We start from the raw sequence: 17,952 nt of genomic DNA on the forward strand, positions 1-17,952 counted from the left end.
ACTCCTACACATATCAAAAGGTCTTTTGACCACAGAGAAATTTCATTTAAAATATTTAAAATTTGTGCACACACACATTCAATAAATACTTATTGCAGTGACATTTATGAGTGAAGTTCAGATAAAGCCACTTGGATTTTTATTACATGGGGATGCCTACATATAAATTCTATCAATCTATCCTCCTTATATAATTTCACTACTTTTCAGAAGCAAGCAATTGTGTTAAACCACTTGGCCAAAAACACTGACTCTTTTAGTCATTAGATATTAGTCTATTCATTTATACTGACAATAAAAAAGTGTGGCCTTTCATAATAATAGAAAGCATTATAAAGAAATACTGTACTAAGTAAGTGACAAAAAATTCATATTTCTGCTTCTTTAAATTTCATGTTACAGGCTTAATAGCACACAGTGAAACCAAGTACCATATGCAGAAATAATGAAAGCTTTAAAAAAAATAACTTTATATTTTAATGAAATTGACCAGAACCATCCCCAAATCCAAAATTCCACCAAGCTTCTTTTGAATTATAATCTTTCCTGCTAGTAATTAAATACCAGGCTTCTGAAGAAGAAATAAATTCCTAAGTTGTGTCACATGAGTGAAAGGAATTTCTCTGTTAATTACTTCTTATTGACACCAGGAATCTAAGCACCACAAGATAGGTCAAAAAATTTAGAATATGATTAACAATAAGTAGCAGGTAGCAAATACTTTGGAATCAGAAAATAGCCTAGTTTTCAGTCTATTAGTTACAGAGTACTGTGAATAAATACACTCTTACAATAATCTAACCTCTCTTGTTTTCTAAAATTATAAAACATCTATGTGCAAAATAATACAGAATCCAGAGATATAAACATTGTTACATCAAAACAGGACACCTGCTACCACAGATCTAATTTCCCAAAGGAAAACCCACCAGCGCATGGGGGAATTCCCCAGAAACATGCTCTTTGGTTGAAGAAAAGAGCAAACAATATTTAAGGAGCTCACTCCGTGATGGAGTGATACAAGACCATCTAAGCAATACCTCTGCCTAGTATCTAGCATTCAAAAAGGACATCTTCAATAATGGTTTGAACAATTTTTGCATTCTTGATATGCCTTATCTGCATTTTACTAGTGCTTTTTAATGTCTAACCAGCGCTCGGTTTTACCACGTTGTAAGTCAAATATTTGTGAGAAAGTCAACTGTAAATGATTTTAGGCAGGAATAGTGGCTCATGTAGTATGTGTGGGTAGACTAATAATGAACAAGAAAGAGGCCTTATGAGTGGGCCAGGGCAACTGTAAATAAGTAGGTAACAGTCAGTTTGAAAGGGAAGAGCTTTTTTTTTTTTAATGCATTTGTTTGTTGTGCCAGGTCTTTTCGTGCAGCATGCAGGATATTTAGTTGCAGCGTGTGGGAACTAGTTCTCTGACCCAGGGATCAAACCTGCACCACCTGCATTGCAAGGCAAAGTCTTAGCCACTCGACAGCAAGGGAAGTCCCGAAAAGGGGAGAGTTTAAAGGAGACTTTCCATACCAGACACTGTACAAAGTCAGATTCTCTTTGCCAGGGTCACTGGGAACAGTGCTACATCTCCAGCTGCAGAACCATGTAAAAAGAGGAAGAGAAGCTGGATGGTGGAGAGCTGGGTGGTGAGAAATGTGTCTTTCTCATCTTTGCTACCCACCAAATGTGTATTACGGGTTGTACTAATCATACATCTACTGGGTGAAGAGGCTTGGATTTTTAAAAGCAATGCATCCTGGTAGGAAAAAGTCTAACTCATACACGCACGTGTGTATGATCAGTCACTCAGTTGTGTCCAGCTCTTTGCGGCCCCACGGAGTATAGCCCACCAAGCTCCTCTGTCCATGGGATTTCCCGGGCAAGAACACTGGAGTGGGGTGCCATTTCCTTCTCCAGGGGATCTTACTGACCCAGGGATCAAACCCAGTTCAGTTCAGTCCCTCAGTCATGTCCGGCTCTGCATCCTCATGGACTGCAGCACACCAGGCCTCCGGGTCCCTCACCAACTCCCGAAGCTAGCTCAAACTTACGTCCGTTGAGTTGGTGACACTACCCAACCATCTCATCCTCCATCATCCCCTTCTCCTCCTGCCTTTAATCTTTTCCAGCATCAGGGTCTTTCCCAAGGAGTCAGTTCTTCGCATCAGGTGGCCAAAGTATGGGAGTTTCAGCTTCAGCATCAGTTCTTCCAGTGAATATTCAGGACTGATTTCCTTTAGGATGGACTGGTTTGATCTCCTTGCAGTCCAAAGGGCTCTCAAGAGTCTTCTTCAACACCACAGTTCAAAAGCATAAATTCTTTGGCACTCAGCTTTCTTTATAGTCCAACTCTCACATCCATACACGACTACTGGAAAAACCATAGCTCTGACTCGATGGACCTTTGTTGGCAAAGTAATGTCTCTGCTTTTTATTATCTTGTCTAGGTTGGTCATAGCCTTTCTCCCAAGGAGTATGCTTCTTTCAATTTCATCTGCAATGATTTTGGAGCCCCTCCAAAAATAAAGTCTCTCACTGTTTCCATTGTTTCCCCATCTATTTGCCATGAAGTGATGGGACTGGATGCCATGATCTTAGCTTTCTGAATGCTGAGTTTTAAGCCTACTTTTTCACTCTCCTCTTTCACTTTCATCAAGAGGCTCTTTAGTTCTTTGCTTTCTGCCATAAGAGTGGTGTCATCTGTACATCTGAGGTTACTGATATTTCTCCCAGCAATCTTGATTCCAACTTGTGCTTCATCCAGCCCGGCATTTTGCATGATGTACTCTCCATAAGCAGGGTGACAATATACAGCCTTGACACACTCCTTTCCCTATTTGGAACCAGTCTGTTGTGACATTTCCAGTTCTAACTGTTGCTTCTTGACCTGCATACAGATTTCTCAGAAGGGAGGTAAGTGGTCTGGTATTCCCATCTCTTTAAGAATTTTCCACAGTTTGTTGTAATCCACACAGTCAAAGGCTTTGGCATAGTCAATAAAGCAGAAGTAGATGTTTTTCTGGAACTCTCTTGCTTTTTCAATGATCTAACGGATATTGGCAATTTGGTCTCTGATTCCTCTGCCTTTTCTAAATCTGGCTTGAACACCTGGAAGTTCATGGTTCACATACTGTTGAAGCCTGGCTTGGAGAATTTTGAGCATTACTTTACTAGCTTGTGAGACGAGTGCAATTGTGCGGTAGTTTCAGCATTCTTTGGCATTGCCCTTCTTTGGAATTGAAATGAAAACTGACCTTTTCCAGTCCTGTGGCCAATGCTGAGTTTTCCAAATTTGCTGGCATATGGTCATGTATGGATATGGTTGGACTATAAAGAAAGCTGAGCACCGAAGAATTGATGCTTTTGAACTGTGGTGTTGGAGAAGACTCTTCAGAGTCCCTTGGACTGCAAGGAGATCCAACCAGTCCATCCCTAAAGCGGATCAGTCCTGAATATTCATTGGAAGGACTAATGCTGAAGCTGAAACTCCAATACTTTGGCCACCTGATGGGAAGTACTGATTCATTTGAAAAGACCCTGATGCTGGGAAAGATTGAGGGCAGGAAGAGAAGGGGACGACAGAGGATGAGATGGTTGGATGGCATCACCGACTCAATGGACATGGGTTTGGGTGGACTCCAGGAGTTGGTGATGGACAGGGTGGCCTGGCGTGCTGCAGTTCACAGGGTCGCAAAGAGTTGGACAGGACTGAGCGACTGAACTGAACTGAGTGCAGCACTTTCACAGCATCATCTTTTAGGAGTTTGAAACAGCTCAACTGAAATTCCATCACCTCCATTAGCTTTGTTCATGCATATCCTGCTGTGGCAGGCAGAGTCTTTACCACTGAGCCACCTGGGAAGCCCTCTAACTCATACCCTAGTCCCAATTATTTATTTAGAATAGATCAGTGCCTTCCAGATACTGAACTCTGGGGACAATGATGAAGAATATTTATTAATGAAATTTACTTCAATTTTCTTTAGCAAATATATCCAGTCCTTACCATGTGATGGATTCTGCTCTAACCATTTTACAAATCTTAACAAGGGAATAGGACCGGGGGGGTTGAAAACATCCTGAGAAGGGAATGAGGGCACATGCGTAGGATGGAATGACAAGACAGTGGGAAAGAAAAGCAGGAAGAAGTCCAAGAAGGCAGATATCTGGGTAAAAAAAATGTCAGCTTTGTAATTTTGCCTAAGGCCCTAGAGACTGTCAGTCTCAGAAAAATCTGCTGCAAATTCTCATCACTGTGGAAAACAGTATGAGGATCAACTCTAAGCCCATGACCCCAGCTTTCTTGATCCAAATTTGTTCAATCATCTTAGTTCACATCAGCCTCTCTACTTTGGTCCAGTATCTGACAGATTCCCACTGAAAAGAGGAAGGACTTGGAAAATTCATGAGCGATTAGCTATACTTTGGCCCTTTAGAGCATTGTCACCTCTGTTTCCTGTTTTCCAAAGTCCTCTACCTCTGTAACACAGAGTTTTCTTTGAGTACATGGCTGTCCCAACAGGATGTACCCTCATCTTTGACTGCTTCTTTTTTAAAACTATTTTTAATTAATTAATGTATTTGCTGCATAGGGTCTTAGTTATGTCACGCCAGACCTTTCGCTGTGGCACAGTGAGTCTAGGTATGGAGTGTGGGCCCTGTACTTGGGGTGTGTGGGCTCAGTTGCTCCACGGCATGTGGGATCTTAGTTCCCTGACCAGGGATCGAACCCACATCCCCTGAACTGCAAGCTGGATTCTTAACCACTGGACCTGCCAGGGAAGCCCCTTCAACTGCCTTTAACAAGCTTTCTGAACACGGGAGAACACAGCATAGATGGCCTTTACCTGGAGTTTTGTCTCATTACTTTACCTCCAGGACAGAGAGCAGCGCACCCGTGGTATTTTTTTTCAACGTGGATCACGCTGTATGGGTTTCTCCACAAGGCGAAACTGAATGACTGGCTGGAAATAGTCCACTGACCTCCCCCTCAACGGGCAAAGCTGGAGCAGCAAGGCTACAGGTATAGGGGAGCACGGTCAAGGCTGACATAGTCACGGGCAGAATGAACTGACAAATATGTGGTACAAGACAGATTTAATTTATTGCTTTAGCTTAAAACTGCATCCTATATTTAGAAACAAGTGCATTGTTCTATAATGTCAACAGGTAAAAATAATATATTTTGGAAATAATAAATAAAGTAATAATATATAATAAGATAATATTTAGTAAGCTCAAGCATCATATAAATGGCTTGACAAAACACATCAAATTATTATCTGCCAAAAACGTTCTTTTGAAGCTCTGAGTAGGATCTGAAGGGCAGAGATGCAGCTCCAGCCAATGCCCACTCCCTCAGGAGCTGTCCCTCCTCATGTGGGCAAAATGGCTGCCTCCAGGCACCTCTTCACTGAGGAAGGGGAGGTCCCTCATGGATGGATGTGACTCTACTCTGCCGGGTCCCTGTCTGATGAGGGACAGGCATTTCTACAGGCATTTCATCGGAGACAGAATCTCATATCACAAATGCTGTTTGGTCACACACAAGCACAGACTCCTCATCCTATGCTTACCGTGTACTTAATACTTTTACTGTTACTTCCAAAAAGTATTTGAAGCAGGGCACTTAGTTTGTTTTGCTACAAAGTCCTGTCATAACATGTGCTTCCCTGGTGGCTCAGATGGTAAAGAATCCACCTGCAATACAGGAGATCCAGGTTCCATCTCTGAGTGAAGATCCCATGGAGAAAGAAATGGCAACCCACTCCAGTATTCTTGTTGGAGAATTCCATGGACAGAGGAGCCTGGTGGGCTACATGGGGGTCACAAAGAGTCGGACACGACTGAGTGACTAACACACATGGTCATAACACAGAAAATACTTCTCAAGTTACAAAAAAGGAGAATAATTGTGCTGTATTTACTTGCCCACTACTTTTTGGTTTGTTTTTTGGTGGTGCTGAATGGCTTGAGGGATCTTAGTTCCCTGACCAGAGATCAAACACAGGACTCCTGCAGTGGAAGCTCAAAGTCCTAACCACTGGACCACCAGAGAAGTTCCTACTCGTCCCTGTTAAACCAGTCATTTACTAACAAGAATGCCAACTTCTGGAGACTCTAACTTAAAGAAATTTGACATTACCTTCAAAGATTGTCTCTTAGTCACATAATTCTCAGACTGAAGCAGTTTCTCATAGTCTTCAAAAATCTAATGAAAAGAAAAGAAAAGAAATATTAAGAATGTAAACCCAGCAGTGATTTCTCTGTTAATTAAGTGATTAAGTCTGTTTGCTTCAGAAGTAAATCCCCAGTCCTTCAGCCCAGCCCAGTGGTTGTGCTGTGTATCTCTGGGCGGACTGTCTTTGTCCGTGGGGAGGCTTCCCCGCTTCTCCATCCTCACTTACTCACTGAGATAACTGGGGGACGAGGAGGGCGGTGATACCACAGACATGCTTCCCTCTTTTATTTTAGTTCTGCAAATTGGAAATCGAGTAGAAAAATGGAGTAATTGAGTCCTCCCAATAAATCACTTTGACTAAAACACCTATTTTATCTTATTTTGGCAGTGCTGGGTCTCTGTTGCTGTGCATGGGCTCAGTAGTGTTCGCGCACGGGCTTGACTGCCCCTCAGCATGTGGGATCTTCCCGGACCAGGGATGGAACCCACACTGCCTGCATGGGCAGGCGGATTCTTAACTCTAGACCACCAGGCAAGTCCCAAAGAAAGCATCTATTAACTCATCTAATGAGCTGCAGGATAACTCATTTTATGCCATTTTAAAGAAATGCATTTATGCAGGCTTGCTGGTAGCTATTAGTCTTTGGTAGCTAAAGTCTTTTCACTTTGAGAAAGTGAAGAAGAACTAAAGAGCCTCTTGATGAAAGTGAAAGAGGAGAGTGAAGAAGTTGACTTAAAGCTCAACACTCAGAAAACTAAGATCATGGCATCTGGTCTCATCAATTCATGGCAAATAGATGGGGAAACTGGAAACAGTGGCAGACTTTATTTTTTGGGGCTCCAAAATCACTGCAGATGGTGATTGCAGCCATGAAATTAAAAGAAGCTTACTCCTTGGAAGGAGTGTTATGACCAACCTGAACAGTATATCGAAAAGCAGAGACATTACTTTGTCAACAAAGGTCCGTCTAGTCAAGGCTATGGTTTTTTCCAGTGGTCATGTATGGATGTAAGAGTTGGACTATAAAGAAAGCTGAGCGCCGAAGAATTGATGCTTTTGAACTGTGGTGTTGAAGAAGACTCTTGAGAGTCCCTTGAACTGCAAGGAGATCCCACCAGTCCATCCTAAAGGAAATCAGTCCTGAATATTCATTGGAAGGACTGATGCTAAAGCTGAAACTCCAATACTTTCGCCACCTGATGTGAAGAGCTGACTCCTTTGAAAAGACCCTGATGCTGGGAAAGATTGAGGGCAGGAAGAGAAGGGGACGACAGAGGTTGAGATGGTTGGATGGCATCACCGACTCAATGGACATGGGTTTGGGTGGACTCTGGGAATTGGTGATGCACAATGAGGCCTGGCGTGCTGCGGTTCATGGGATTGCAAAGAGTTGGACACAACTGAGCAATTGAACTGAACTGAATTTGAGAAGAGATTGAAGACACTTAGCAACTCATAAAGAATCAAACTGGCAAATTCACAACATGAACAGGTAGAGGAATAGGGCCACTTCTGCCACATGCTGGCCATGTGAATCCCAACTGTCCTCTCTGGAGCACTTCCATGCTCTCCAGAAGCTGGGAGACGCTGGTGATGGGGGCCCGTTTCCTAGTGTGATTGGTCATCAAACACAGTCTAGGCCCCTCAGTTGAACAGAGTGCCGGCAGCTGGGAAAGTTCAGTGTCAACCTCTGGTCACACATAGGCACACTCAGAGGCCACTTAGGTTGGGGGGGCAAGCCTGGCAGAGAACTGAAAGCAAGAGAGTTTAGGGGCTGGGGAGGGAAGCAAAGGGTCCTTGGAAGACCAAATGCCAGGTATGAGTGATGAGGACAAGCTGTGCACACTGATGAGAATGCCCAAGAGAGAATTCAGAAACTGAGAAAACAAAATCATGGAGCTCATATTAAAGTCACAGTAGTGCTCGCTTCGGCAGCACATATACTGAGGTTGGAACGATACAGAGAAGATTAGCATGGCCCCTGCGCAAGGATGACACGCAAATTCGTGAAGCGTTCCATATTTTTAGAAAAAAAAAAAAAAATAAAGTCACAGTAATTTTTTTTCTTTTACTTGAAGGACTTATTATTTATTTTGATTGTCACGGAACACAAGAAGGATTTTGTGGGTCACTAAATGTATCAGACAAACATCATGGTAAATTTTACTTGTAAGCAAAAAATGTAAATACATGCATATAAGGTATTATTGACCCCCTAGGCTACCAGTTTCATTATTTTAGGTCATATATCATGTTCTCCAGCTTCAGGTTTACTACTAAAGAAATAAGAAACTCAACAAGTATGAAATGTTTAAGGAGCATAAGTTCTTGAAGCCAATGTTCAGGTCAGTACAATAGGCTCAGTATCTGTGAGACTACTAAATTACACAAGATGTGACTATAAAGACAAATTTAGGTAAATAAGGGTCGAAGAGAATGAGCTTATGGTCTCTCAAATTGTTGCTTATTATCCTTGAGTGCAAATTGCACAATACATTATTTCACTCATTCTATAGAAAAGATGAGGAGTTGATACACAGGTTTTGTCATAAGCTATCTTTGTCCTCTTATTTTCATTTATTATAAATATTACATCTAATGAATTTGAGAAAACCATGCACTATCTCCATAGTGAAGGACAGGGAAGCCTGCTGTGTTCAGTCTGCTGCTGCTGCTGCTGCTAAGTCGCATCAGTCGTGTCCGACTCTGCAGCCCCATAGATGGCAGCCCACCAGGCTCCCCCGTCCCTGGGATTCTCCAGGCAAGGACACTGGAGTGGGTTGCCATTTCCTTCTCCAATTCATGAGAGTGAAAAATGAAAGTAAAGTTGCTCAGTCGTATTCGACTCCTCGGGACCCCACGGACTGTAGCCCACCAGGCTCCTCCGTCCATGGGATTTCCCAGACAAGAGTACTGGAGTGGGGTGCCATTGCCCTCTCCAGTGCTGGAGTCTATGAGGTCTCAATGAGTTGGACATTACTTAGTGACTGAACAACAATGAGTCTTTAACATTCCATCCAGCATGTACAGTTACTGAACAAACTATAATAACAGTTTGTTCCCTAAATTCAAACATATATGAGTCTCTTTTAGTCTTTTTTTTTTTTCTCTTTTAGTCTTGAAGCTTTTGGATACATCTGGCAGTAATCTTTTTCTCCCTTCATATTTTACACTTTGATCAACGTTCTCCAATTGATTCCATGGATTTTCTCTGGATAATTTTAGGATATGAAACTCACATTTGATTTCATGATTACATTGATAATTCTTAATCTCAAAGGAAAAGCAGCAAACAATTTATGAAAAAGAAAGCCATAGTTTAATTTCTATGATTTGGATGTGTGAAAACACAGGATATGGGTAGGGTATTCCATAGCTTCCCAGAGTCATCTGTTTCCTTTTATCTTTGTGTGGCTAACTACAAAATTTTAAATTACACAGTGACTTGCATTATATTTCAACTGGACAGTACGGGTCTAGAGTAGCTAAACTAACACTGCAGCAAACCATGGAAAGTTTTGTCTCTAAGGTTGTGCTATGTTTTACTTTAATTCATGGCAAATAGATGGGGAAACAGTGGAAACAGTAGCTGACTTTATTTTTTTGGACTCCAAAATCACTGCAGATGGTGACTGCAGCCATGAAATTAAAAGACGCTTACTCCTTGGAAGGAAAGATATGACCAACCCAGAGAGCACATTAAAAAGCAGAGACATTACTTTGTCAACAAAGGTCCATCTAGCCAAGGCTATTGTTTTTCCAGAAGTCATGTACGGATGTCAGAGTTGGACTATAAAGAAATCTGAGTACTGAAGAATTGATGCTTTTGAACTGTGGTGTTGGAGAAGACTCTTGAGAGTCCCTTGGACTGCAAGGAGATCCAACCAGTCCATTATAAAGGAGATCAGTCCTGGGTGTTCATTGGAAGGACTGATGCTGAAGCTGAAACTCCCATACTTTGGCCACCTGATGCGAAGAACTGACTCCTTGGAAAAGACCCTGATGGTGAGAAAGATTGAGGGCAGGAGGAGAAGGGGACGACAGAGGGGTGAGATGGTTGGATGGCATCACCAACTCAACGGACATGGGTTTGGGTGGACTCCGGCAGTTGGTGATGGACAGGAAGGCCTGGTGTACTGCGGTTCATGGGGTCGCAAAGAGTCGGACACGACTGAGAGACTGAACTGAACTGAACTGAACCGAACGCTGTTTCTACTGCTGATACGCTTAGCAAAAGCACAGCCGCTCTTGGTTGGGTCTGTTACTCAGTGTTCATTTAACACTACCAAGTATATGGTACTGGGTTAGGTATTAGGGATGTCAGTAACCATGATAAAAATTAATCCATGGTGCTATCCCGAAAACCTTAAATCTTGTCAAATTCCTACAACAACCCTATGAAATAGCTATTATTAATATCCTCAATTTTTGGTAGGCACAGTAACTTGTTCAGAATCATGTAATTCGTAAGAGATACAGCAGGATTCTAAAGCAAAGCAACTGGACATAAATCTGTACTGCATTCTGAACCCCTGTGTTTGACAGATAAGGTTCCTGCCTCCCGGGGAGCTTATGAACCAGACAGAAAGATATAAAGACACACCATAATAATATTATACAATGTGGAAAACGTGTGAGAAAGAAAGAGAATGGGAGGGGGAGAGAGAGAGAGAGAGAGTGTGTGTGTGTGTGTGTGTGTGTGTGTGTTTGGGGGTGAAGGGGTTAGGGTATATGTTAGGAAAAGTTTCCTAGAAGAGTCACAGGATGGAACCAAGCAGGACCCTGAGGGCATTCCCAGGGATGTACCCTCCCGAGTCTCCCACTTCTTATTTCTAGAAAAGGTTTACCCTCCAAGGCCTGGGTTCCAAAGAGCAAATTTAATCAGAGAAGTGAGAAAATGCAGAAACAAAGGACAACAGTCAAGCAAGACAAAACAGTAATGGTTTAGCCAAAAACAAAGTCAGGGATCTTTAGTTCCTCCGTAAAGTCTATAGATAATATCCTGAGCCATATCCTTGAGTTGTTTAAGAGAGACTGAAATTCCCACCAGGTGGAAGAAGTTAACTGTCTGCTACCACAAGTACAGAGACCTCATACTGGTTGAAACGAAGGGGTTGATGATGTTAACCCCTGATATACCACCTTGTCACCTTACCACCAACCAGTCAGAAGACAGTCCACTCACAACCCTCACTGGTTCCTGGAAAACTATTCGGGATTTGAGCATTATTATTATTGCCTTGCAGTAAATGCTGGACTTCCTGTCACCACAACCCGGGGTCAGTAGACTGGCTTTGCTGCATGCCGGGTAAGTTTGGTTCAGTCACAATGATAGCTGATTATCAAAAGGATGAGATGGATTCACCCTTAGAGAAGGGAGCTGGAAGACAGATGTATATTTTGGTATTTCTACTAGTCAGTGAAACTAGTTATCAACCATGTAAAATGATTCATTTTATTAAGGGTGGGGTGCCCTATATGGCTTAGATGGTAAAGCATCTGGTTCAATGTAGGAGACCTGGGTTCGATCCTTGGGTCAGGAAGATTCCTCTGGAGAAGTGAATGGCAACCCACTCCAGTATTCTGTGTTTTCCCAAGTGGTACAAGTGGTAAAGAGCCCGCCTGCCAATGCAGGAGATGTGAGAGACATGGGTTCGATCCCTGGGTGGGAAGATCACCTGGAGAAGGAAATGGCAACCCACTACAGTATTACTGCCTGGAGACTCCCATGGAGAGAGGAGCCTGGTGGGCTACAGTCCATGGGGTCGCACAGAGTCGGACACGACGTACATATACACTGCCTCTTAGGGGCAACATGGATGCTCTTAAGTCAATGTTGAAGTGAGCTGGTGCTAGTTATTTCCTGGAGCTACAGAGCACAACAGGAAGAGATAAGAAAAACAAGGACGCCCTGATCTCCTGCTATCCTCTATTTTTCATAGTTTCTTAATGATCTGACTTCTGGGTAATAAACCAAGCAGGTGGATGGTTGGTTTCAACTTCTCTCATAAATATAAATAAGTGCTAAGAGATCTAAGAAGGAGGGAGAGAAAGGAAGAATGAGATAAAGACTTAACAATGACTTCTACTTACAGTGTCATAATTTTGTTCTAAGAAGTCTGCTACCAACACTTTATGTCTGGTTAGTAAATCCTAGAAAAAGAACAGTCAATGAAACAAAATTATTATAGGCAATAAATTTTACAAATCTATTCTTTTCTTCTAAGACTTTCTAAGTCAATTAATTTGAAGAATAACAATTTCAGAATATTTTCATTTACATCCCAGAATTATTTCCATTTCTTCATTTAAGATGTGAAATACAATTTGTTTCACACTAAAAACAACAAAGAGTGCTTTAAATGCGTGTCATTGTTAGATTATAGAAATAATTTAACTAGTGAAACAAATGTCACCAAAGAGACAAGCTTACATTATATTTCTTCAAGCCCATAACTCTACATTGTAAATATGATACAATAAATATTCAAATAAAGCTTATGATGATCTTTTAAAAATGTCATTAATAACTATTAAAAACAAAAAACTCTGAACGGACTAAAACCATATCTCACAAGGTAACAGATTTTCAATGACTGACCTTTAGTTTTCTGCTTAATCACTTTTGAAATGGAGGTGCCTAGGATTCTCGGAAGCACAAGAATGACATTTAAAAAACTATATTTACTTTACTTATTTATTTGGCTGCACTGGGTCTTAGTTGCGGCATGTGGGATCTCTAGTTGCAGCATTCAAACTCTTAGTTATGGCATGTGGGATCTAGCTCCCTGACCGGGGATGGAATCCGGGCCCCTGCACTGGGAGCGTGGAGGCTCAGCCACTGGACCGCCAGGGAAGTCCCACAAGAATGACATTTATCTCAGCATTGTCCTGGCCCTGCCTTGGCTTAATGGGCTGTGAAGTGTCGTGCAGTTACTAAGTAGCACAATGCACCCTTTCAAAGTTGAGGACAAGTAGCCTGATCTAATTATAGGCATAACTCCCAGGAAGCTGAACAAAAGCATAAAAGAACGTTTGATTAAAAATTCACACCTAAATTATAACCTTAAGTCACCTTGATGTCAAAAGAAAACAAGCCCCAGCTAATCCTCTTAATAAGCTTAAAGGCTAACAGCCTTGCCTAGTACTATGCAGAATTTAATTAAAAACAACATGAATTTTCAAGTTTTCCAAAATAAATTCTTATGCTTTAATACATATTTAATTAAAACTTCTAATTTAATTAAAAGTATATACAAGATACACAACATAACCTCACAGAGAAAAAGAAGGCAGCTGCAATGGTAAAACTCACTTTTTTTTTAAATAATTTTTTTAATTGGAGGATAATGGCTTTACAATATTGTGCTAGTTTCTGCCATACATCAGTATGGATCAGTCACAGGTATACATATGTCCCCTCTCTCCTGAACCTCCCTCCTGTTTTCCCATCCCATCCCACCCCTCCAGGCTGCCACTGAGTTCTGGGTTGTAAAACTCACTTATTTTTATTTCAACAAAAGTTTAAATATTTAAAGTACTTCACACTACAGTTTTCTGTCTTCTTTTTTAAAATTTTTATTGGCATATAATTGATTTACAATGTTGTGTTTCTGCTCTATAGCAAAGTGAATCAGTTATACATGTACACATATATCCACTCTCTGATTCTTTTCCCACATAGGTCATTACAGAGTATTGACTAGAGTTCCCTGTGATATACGGTAGGTCCTCATCAGTTTGCACTAAAATTTTCAAGCCCCCAAATAATGAAACTGGCAATTAACTTCATTTTCTATTACTTATCATCACAACCTGTTTGACCAATGGACCTATCAATGGAGACAGGTACTTATTTCCCCAGGAGAACGTAACAGTACAGTTCTGGAACTGGGATTTTAAAATGGGAAAACCCTCTAAGGAATTCATCCCAGTCAAAATGCAAACTAGTTGCTACATCAGGGGCACCCTCGTTCTATAGCATTATTTTGGGGTCCCTGGTCTTTTTCTAAGTGGATATTTGGAATGCCCAGTTTTCTTCACCTCCCCAATCTCCTGAGCATTACTAGTGGTTTTCTGAGCTGACTCAGGTTAGAAAGGTCTCTGCATGGGCTGCAGCAGGCACTCTGGATGGCTGCACCCATGGAGCTCTGCATCTATGATGCCAGGCATCAGCCTTGAGTACAAGGATCACAATCTGCCATGGCCTCAGGCCCTATACCTGCAACGATGGTGACCCCGGAAAGGTACCTGGCAGATAAATGCTGCCTGCGAAGGTCTTCCCTTCACCCTACATCGGTGTTACACCAAAGAGAGAGGAATAAGCAGGGGTTCTGTGAGCAGCAGCTCCTTCAGATTCTAAGGGAAAAATGTAACTTTAAAATCCAACAATAGAATATATAATAGGGTAGGGAAAAATTCCTCCAGCACATACGTGTGTGGATAGAGACAATAAGTGAGTGTGTACACATCATATATACATAGATATACCCTCAAATTTATACACATAATAATGCAAGCACAAAACTGGAGGGACTGTACCATATCCAGGGGATCTTTCCACCCCAGGGATTGAACCCGGGTCTCCTGCGTAGCAGGCAGATTCTTTACCGTCTGAGTCACCAGGGAAGCCCCATATACATATATGCATACTAAGTCGCTTCGGTTGTGTCCAACTCAGTGTGACCCCATGGACTGGGACCTGCAGCCTGCCTGGCTCCTCTGTCCATGGGATTCTCCAGGCAAGAATACTGGAGTGGGTTGCCCTGCCCTCCTCCAGGGTGTCTTCCCGACCCAGGGATCAAACGTGTGTCTCTTACCTCTCCTGCGTTGGCACGTGGGTACTTTACCACTAGCACCACCTGGGAAGCCCCCATATACATATATAGGGTGGCCAAAACATTCACTTGGATTTTTCTATAATATCTTATATATGTGTGTCTGTGTATATATATACACATGTGTATATATACACAATATAAAGGTGTATATGTATATACAATAGACAAATACAGTTGTTGCATTATTAAAGACCAAAGAACTGAGTGGGAAAAAAAATAGCTAGGATCCTCCCAAAAAAGGAAAAAGCCAGGAAATTGCCAAGAAAACTAAAATTCAAATTTTTAAAAATTTAAAAAGTATTCAAAATAGTGTACTCTTTCATCCCACCTCCTAACAATTCTGTTTTGACAGGACTAGCTTCTGCACGGTCTAAGTCTTATGCTAAAAATTATTGATATCGGTATTTTAGTGAATTCTGCACAGCCTGGAAGAATTTGGGGTGAAATGACAGAGACACACATTCCATGGCAGGGACCCAAGACCACAGCAGCTAGCAGCAGCTGCATTGACAGAGGTTTTACTATGTGCTAGAGAGTGTGCTTCATACTTTACATAGGTTATTTCTAATCTGCACAACTCTGCAAAGACGGGGATTATGTTCCTCATCTCACAGATGAAGAAAATGAGGCCCAAGGGTTACCTAACTTGCTCAAGGATGTACAGCAAATCAGGTGCAAACAGAGAAGGAATTCAAACCACTTTTCAGCATGTCAATTCTTGGGGGGGTGGGGCATGGAAGAGACTGTGGTTGTAAGGAATCTTCTTGGGGAATGGAAAATTTGCAGACAATACCATGAAAAAATATAATCCAATAATGTCAAAACATCAATAATTAAACTGACCAACAGTCATCCTACAGGTCAAAAAAAAAAAGGCTAAACCTAAGAAGTTAAAAACAAAAGCCCAAACCAGCCAACCAATCAAGTCCCTTTGAAAGTAGTTCCTTAAAAAAAAAGTGGGACTTCCCTAGTGGCCTAGTGGATAAGAATCTGCCTGCCAATGCAGGGGACAAGGGTTCGATCCCTGGTCCAGGAAGATCCCACATGCCTCGGAGTAACTAAGCCTGTGTGCCATAACTACTGAGCCTGTGCTCTAAAAACTGTGCTCCTCAACAAGAGAAGCCACTCCAATGAGAAGCCCTCACACCACAAGGAAGAGTAGCCCCTGCTAGCTGCAACTACAGAAAGCCTGCACAGACAGCAATGAAGACACAGCACAGCCAAAAATAAATAAATTGATTTTTAAAAAGCGACTTGCATTCATCACATTCTATTGACCACAGAATTTTGGTAAAATGTAGAAAAGTGGCATTTTTAATATCAGTAGCATACCAGGAAAGTTTTTTTAAGGTTATTTAGATTCTCGGGGACTTAAGTTCAACAAAAAATATGCTCAACTACAAACTGTCCTAATTTATATTTGTGCTTCAATATTGTGCTGAAAATTAAATTGGGTTGATCACATGATGTCAAGACATTATCATCACACTTGTTTATTCTATTAAATGTTGAAAAATCTTTGGGGAAATTTTCAGAAATAAATACTGAATTGAATTTGCTCTTTTCCCCTTCATTAGAGCTGCTATAGGTGTACAGCTATTTGTGAAGTCTTATCTATGGTTTTTCAAAAAAGGAACTAACTTGTTTCCATGATGGCGAAGGGTCATCAAATAGAAAAGGGGGGAAAAAATGGCACTACAGTATTTACTAATAAAGAACACCTTCTTAATTGTTTCGGCACAGATATTTGCTAGAAAGAAATGGAATGGTCCTTTGTGTTAAAGGTCCTTCTTCATATTTGACGCACCAAGGCCCCTCCTACCATGTGTTCTAGGATATACTCTTGGGGGCTTCACCTGTAGCCACTGTACAACTGTTGTTTGGCCAGATGAGACTTTTTATGTGCCCAGTTGCCTCATGTCATGTGGGATCGTCCCCAACCAGAGGTTGAACCAGAGTCCCCAGCATTGCAAAGTGGGTTGTTAATCACCAGCCCACCAGGGAAGCCCCATGACAAGCATGTTGAGTTGCCCTTTCTACAATGTGACAGACGGGTCTAGTAGATTGCGTTCTGTTTACTGAATTCTCTTATGATCCACATCATACATGGTTGGCTATGCTCAGGTCTAAGAAATACAATTTTCTGCTTTGTAAAATTAAACTGCCTCTTAGAGCCAAGTGACTTAAGTACTGAAACTAAATAACCCTGCTGATTCTGGCCGGGGGGGTGCGGTGGGGTGGGGGAGGGGCAAGGAATTACCTTAAAGGTAGCAAAGGCATCTGAAGCGATATCAAATGTTGACAGTTCGACATACTTAAAGAAATCTTGGAATTGATTAGAAAAGAGGATGATTTTGGCAAGTGGTTCATGTCGAATACATTCTCTCAGCATAATACCGCAACGTAAGGCGATCTGTGGGACTTCATAGCTAAAGCACAAATAACAGAGAAAGAGAGAACTATGTATCAAAAGAACCATTTCAATACTGCTGTTAATGGAAGCATAGGTACCATTTGTCTCAGTTCATTCAAACACCACTCACTGAATACCCACTAAATACCTACAATGGGCCTGGCACTATTTCAGATGCTGCTGCTGCTGCTAAGTCACTTCAGTCATGTCCGACTCTGTGCGACCCCATAGACAGCAGCCCACCAGGCTCCCCCGTCCCTGGGATTCTCCAGGCAAGTACACTGGAGTGGGTTGCCATTTCCTCCTCCAGTGCATGAAAGTGAAAAGTGAAAGTCAAGTCGCTCAGTCATGTCCGACTCTTAGCGACCCCATGGACCGCAGCCTACCATCCATGGGATTTTCCAGGGAAGAGTACTGGAGTGGGATTTCAGATGCTGGGGATACCTTAAAAATAGCAAAGGCATCTGAAGCGATATCAAATGTTGACAGTTCGACACGCTTAAAGAAATCT

General features: G+C 41.8%; 1 protein-coding gene and 1 non-coding gene across 6 annotated transcripts in view; one reads left to right on the forward strand and one right to left on the reverse strand.

Moving 5' to 3' along the window:
• CAB39L (calcium binding protein 39 like) overlaps positions 1–17,952 on the reverse strand; it is a 90,138-nt gene that overhangs the window by 14,347 nt on the left and 57,839 nt on the right. For all 5 annotated transcript variants that reach the window (XM_043478314.1, XM_043478312.1, XM_043478311.1 and 2 more), the window contains 3 exons: positions 17,289–17,457; positions 12,282–12,341; positions 6,152–6,217 (listed from right to left, as the gene is read on the reverse strand). In XM_043478314.1, the coding sequence (XP_043334249.1) occupies positions 6,152–6,217; positions 12,282–12,341; positions 17,289–17,457 (295 nt within the window). The remainder of the gene's footprint in view (positions 1–6,151; positions 6,218–12,281; positions 12,342–17,288; positions 17,458–17,952) is intronic.
• On the forward strand, positions 8,108–8,214 carry LOC122447730. The gene has a single exon (XR_006271379.1). It is a non-coding gene; the product is annotated as a U6 spliceosomal RNA (small nuclear RNA).

The sequence above is a fragment of the Cervus canadensis genome, chromosome 9 (genome assembly GCF_019320065.1).
Source record: "Cervus canadensis isolate Bull #8, Minnesota chromosome 9, ASM1932006v1, whole genome shotgun sequence".
NCBI classification, from domain to species: Eukaryota; Metazoa; Chordata; class Mammalia; order Artiodactyla; family Cervidae; genus Cervus; species Cervus canadensis.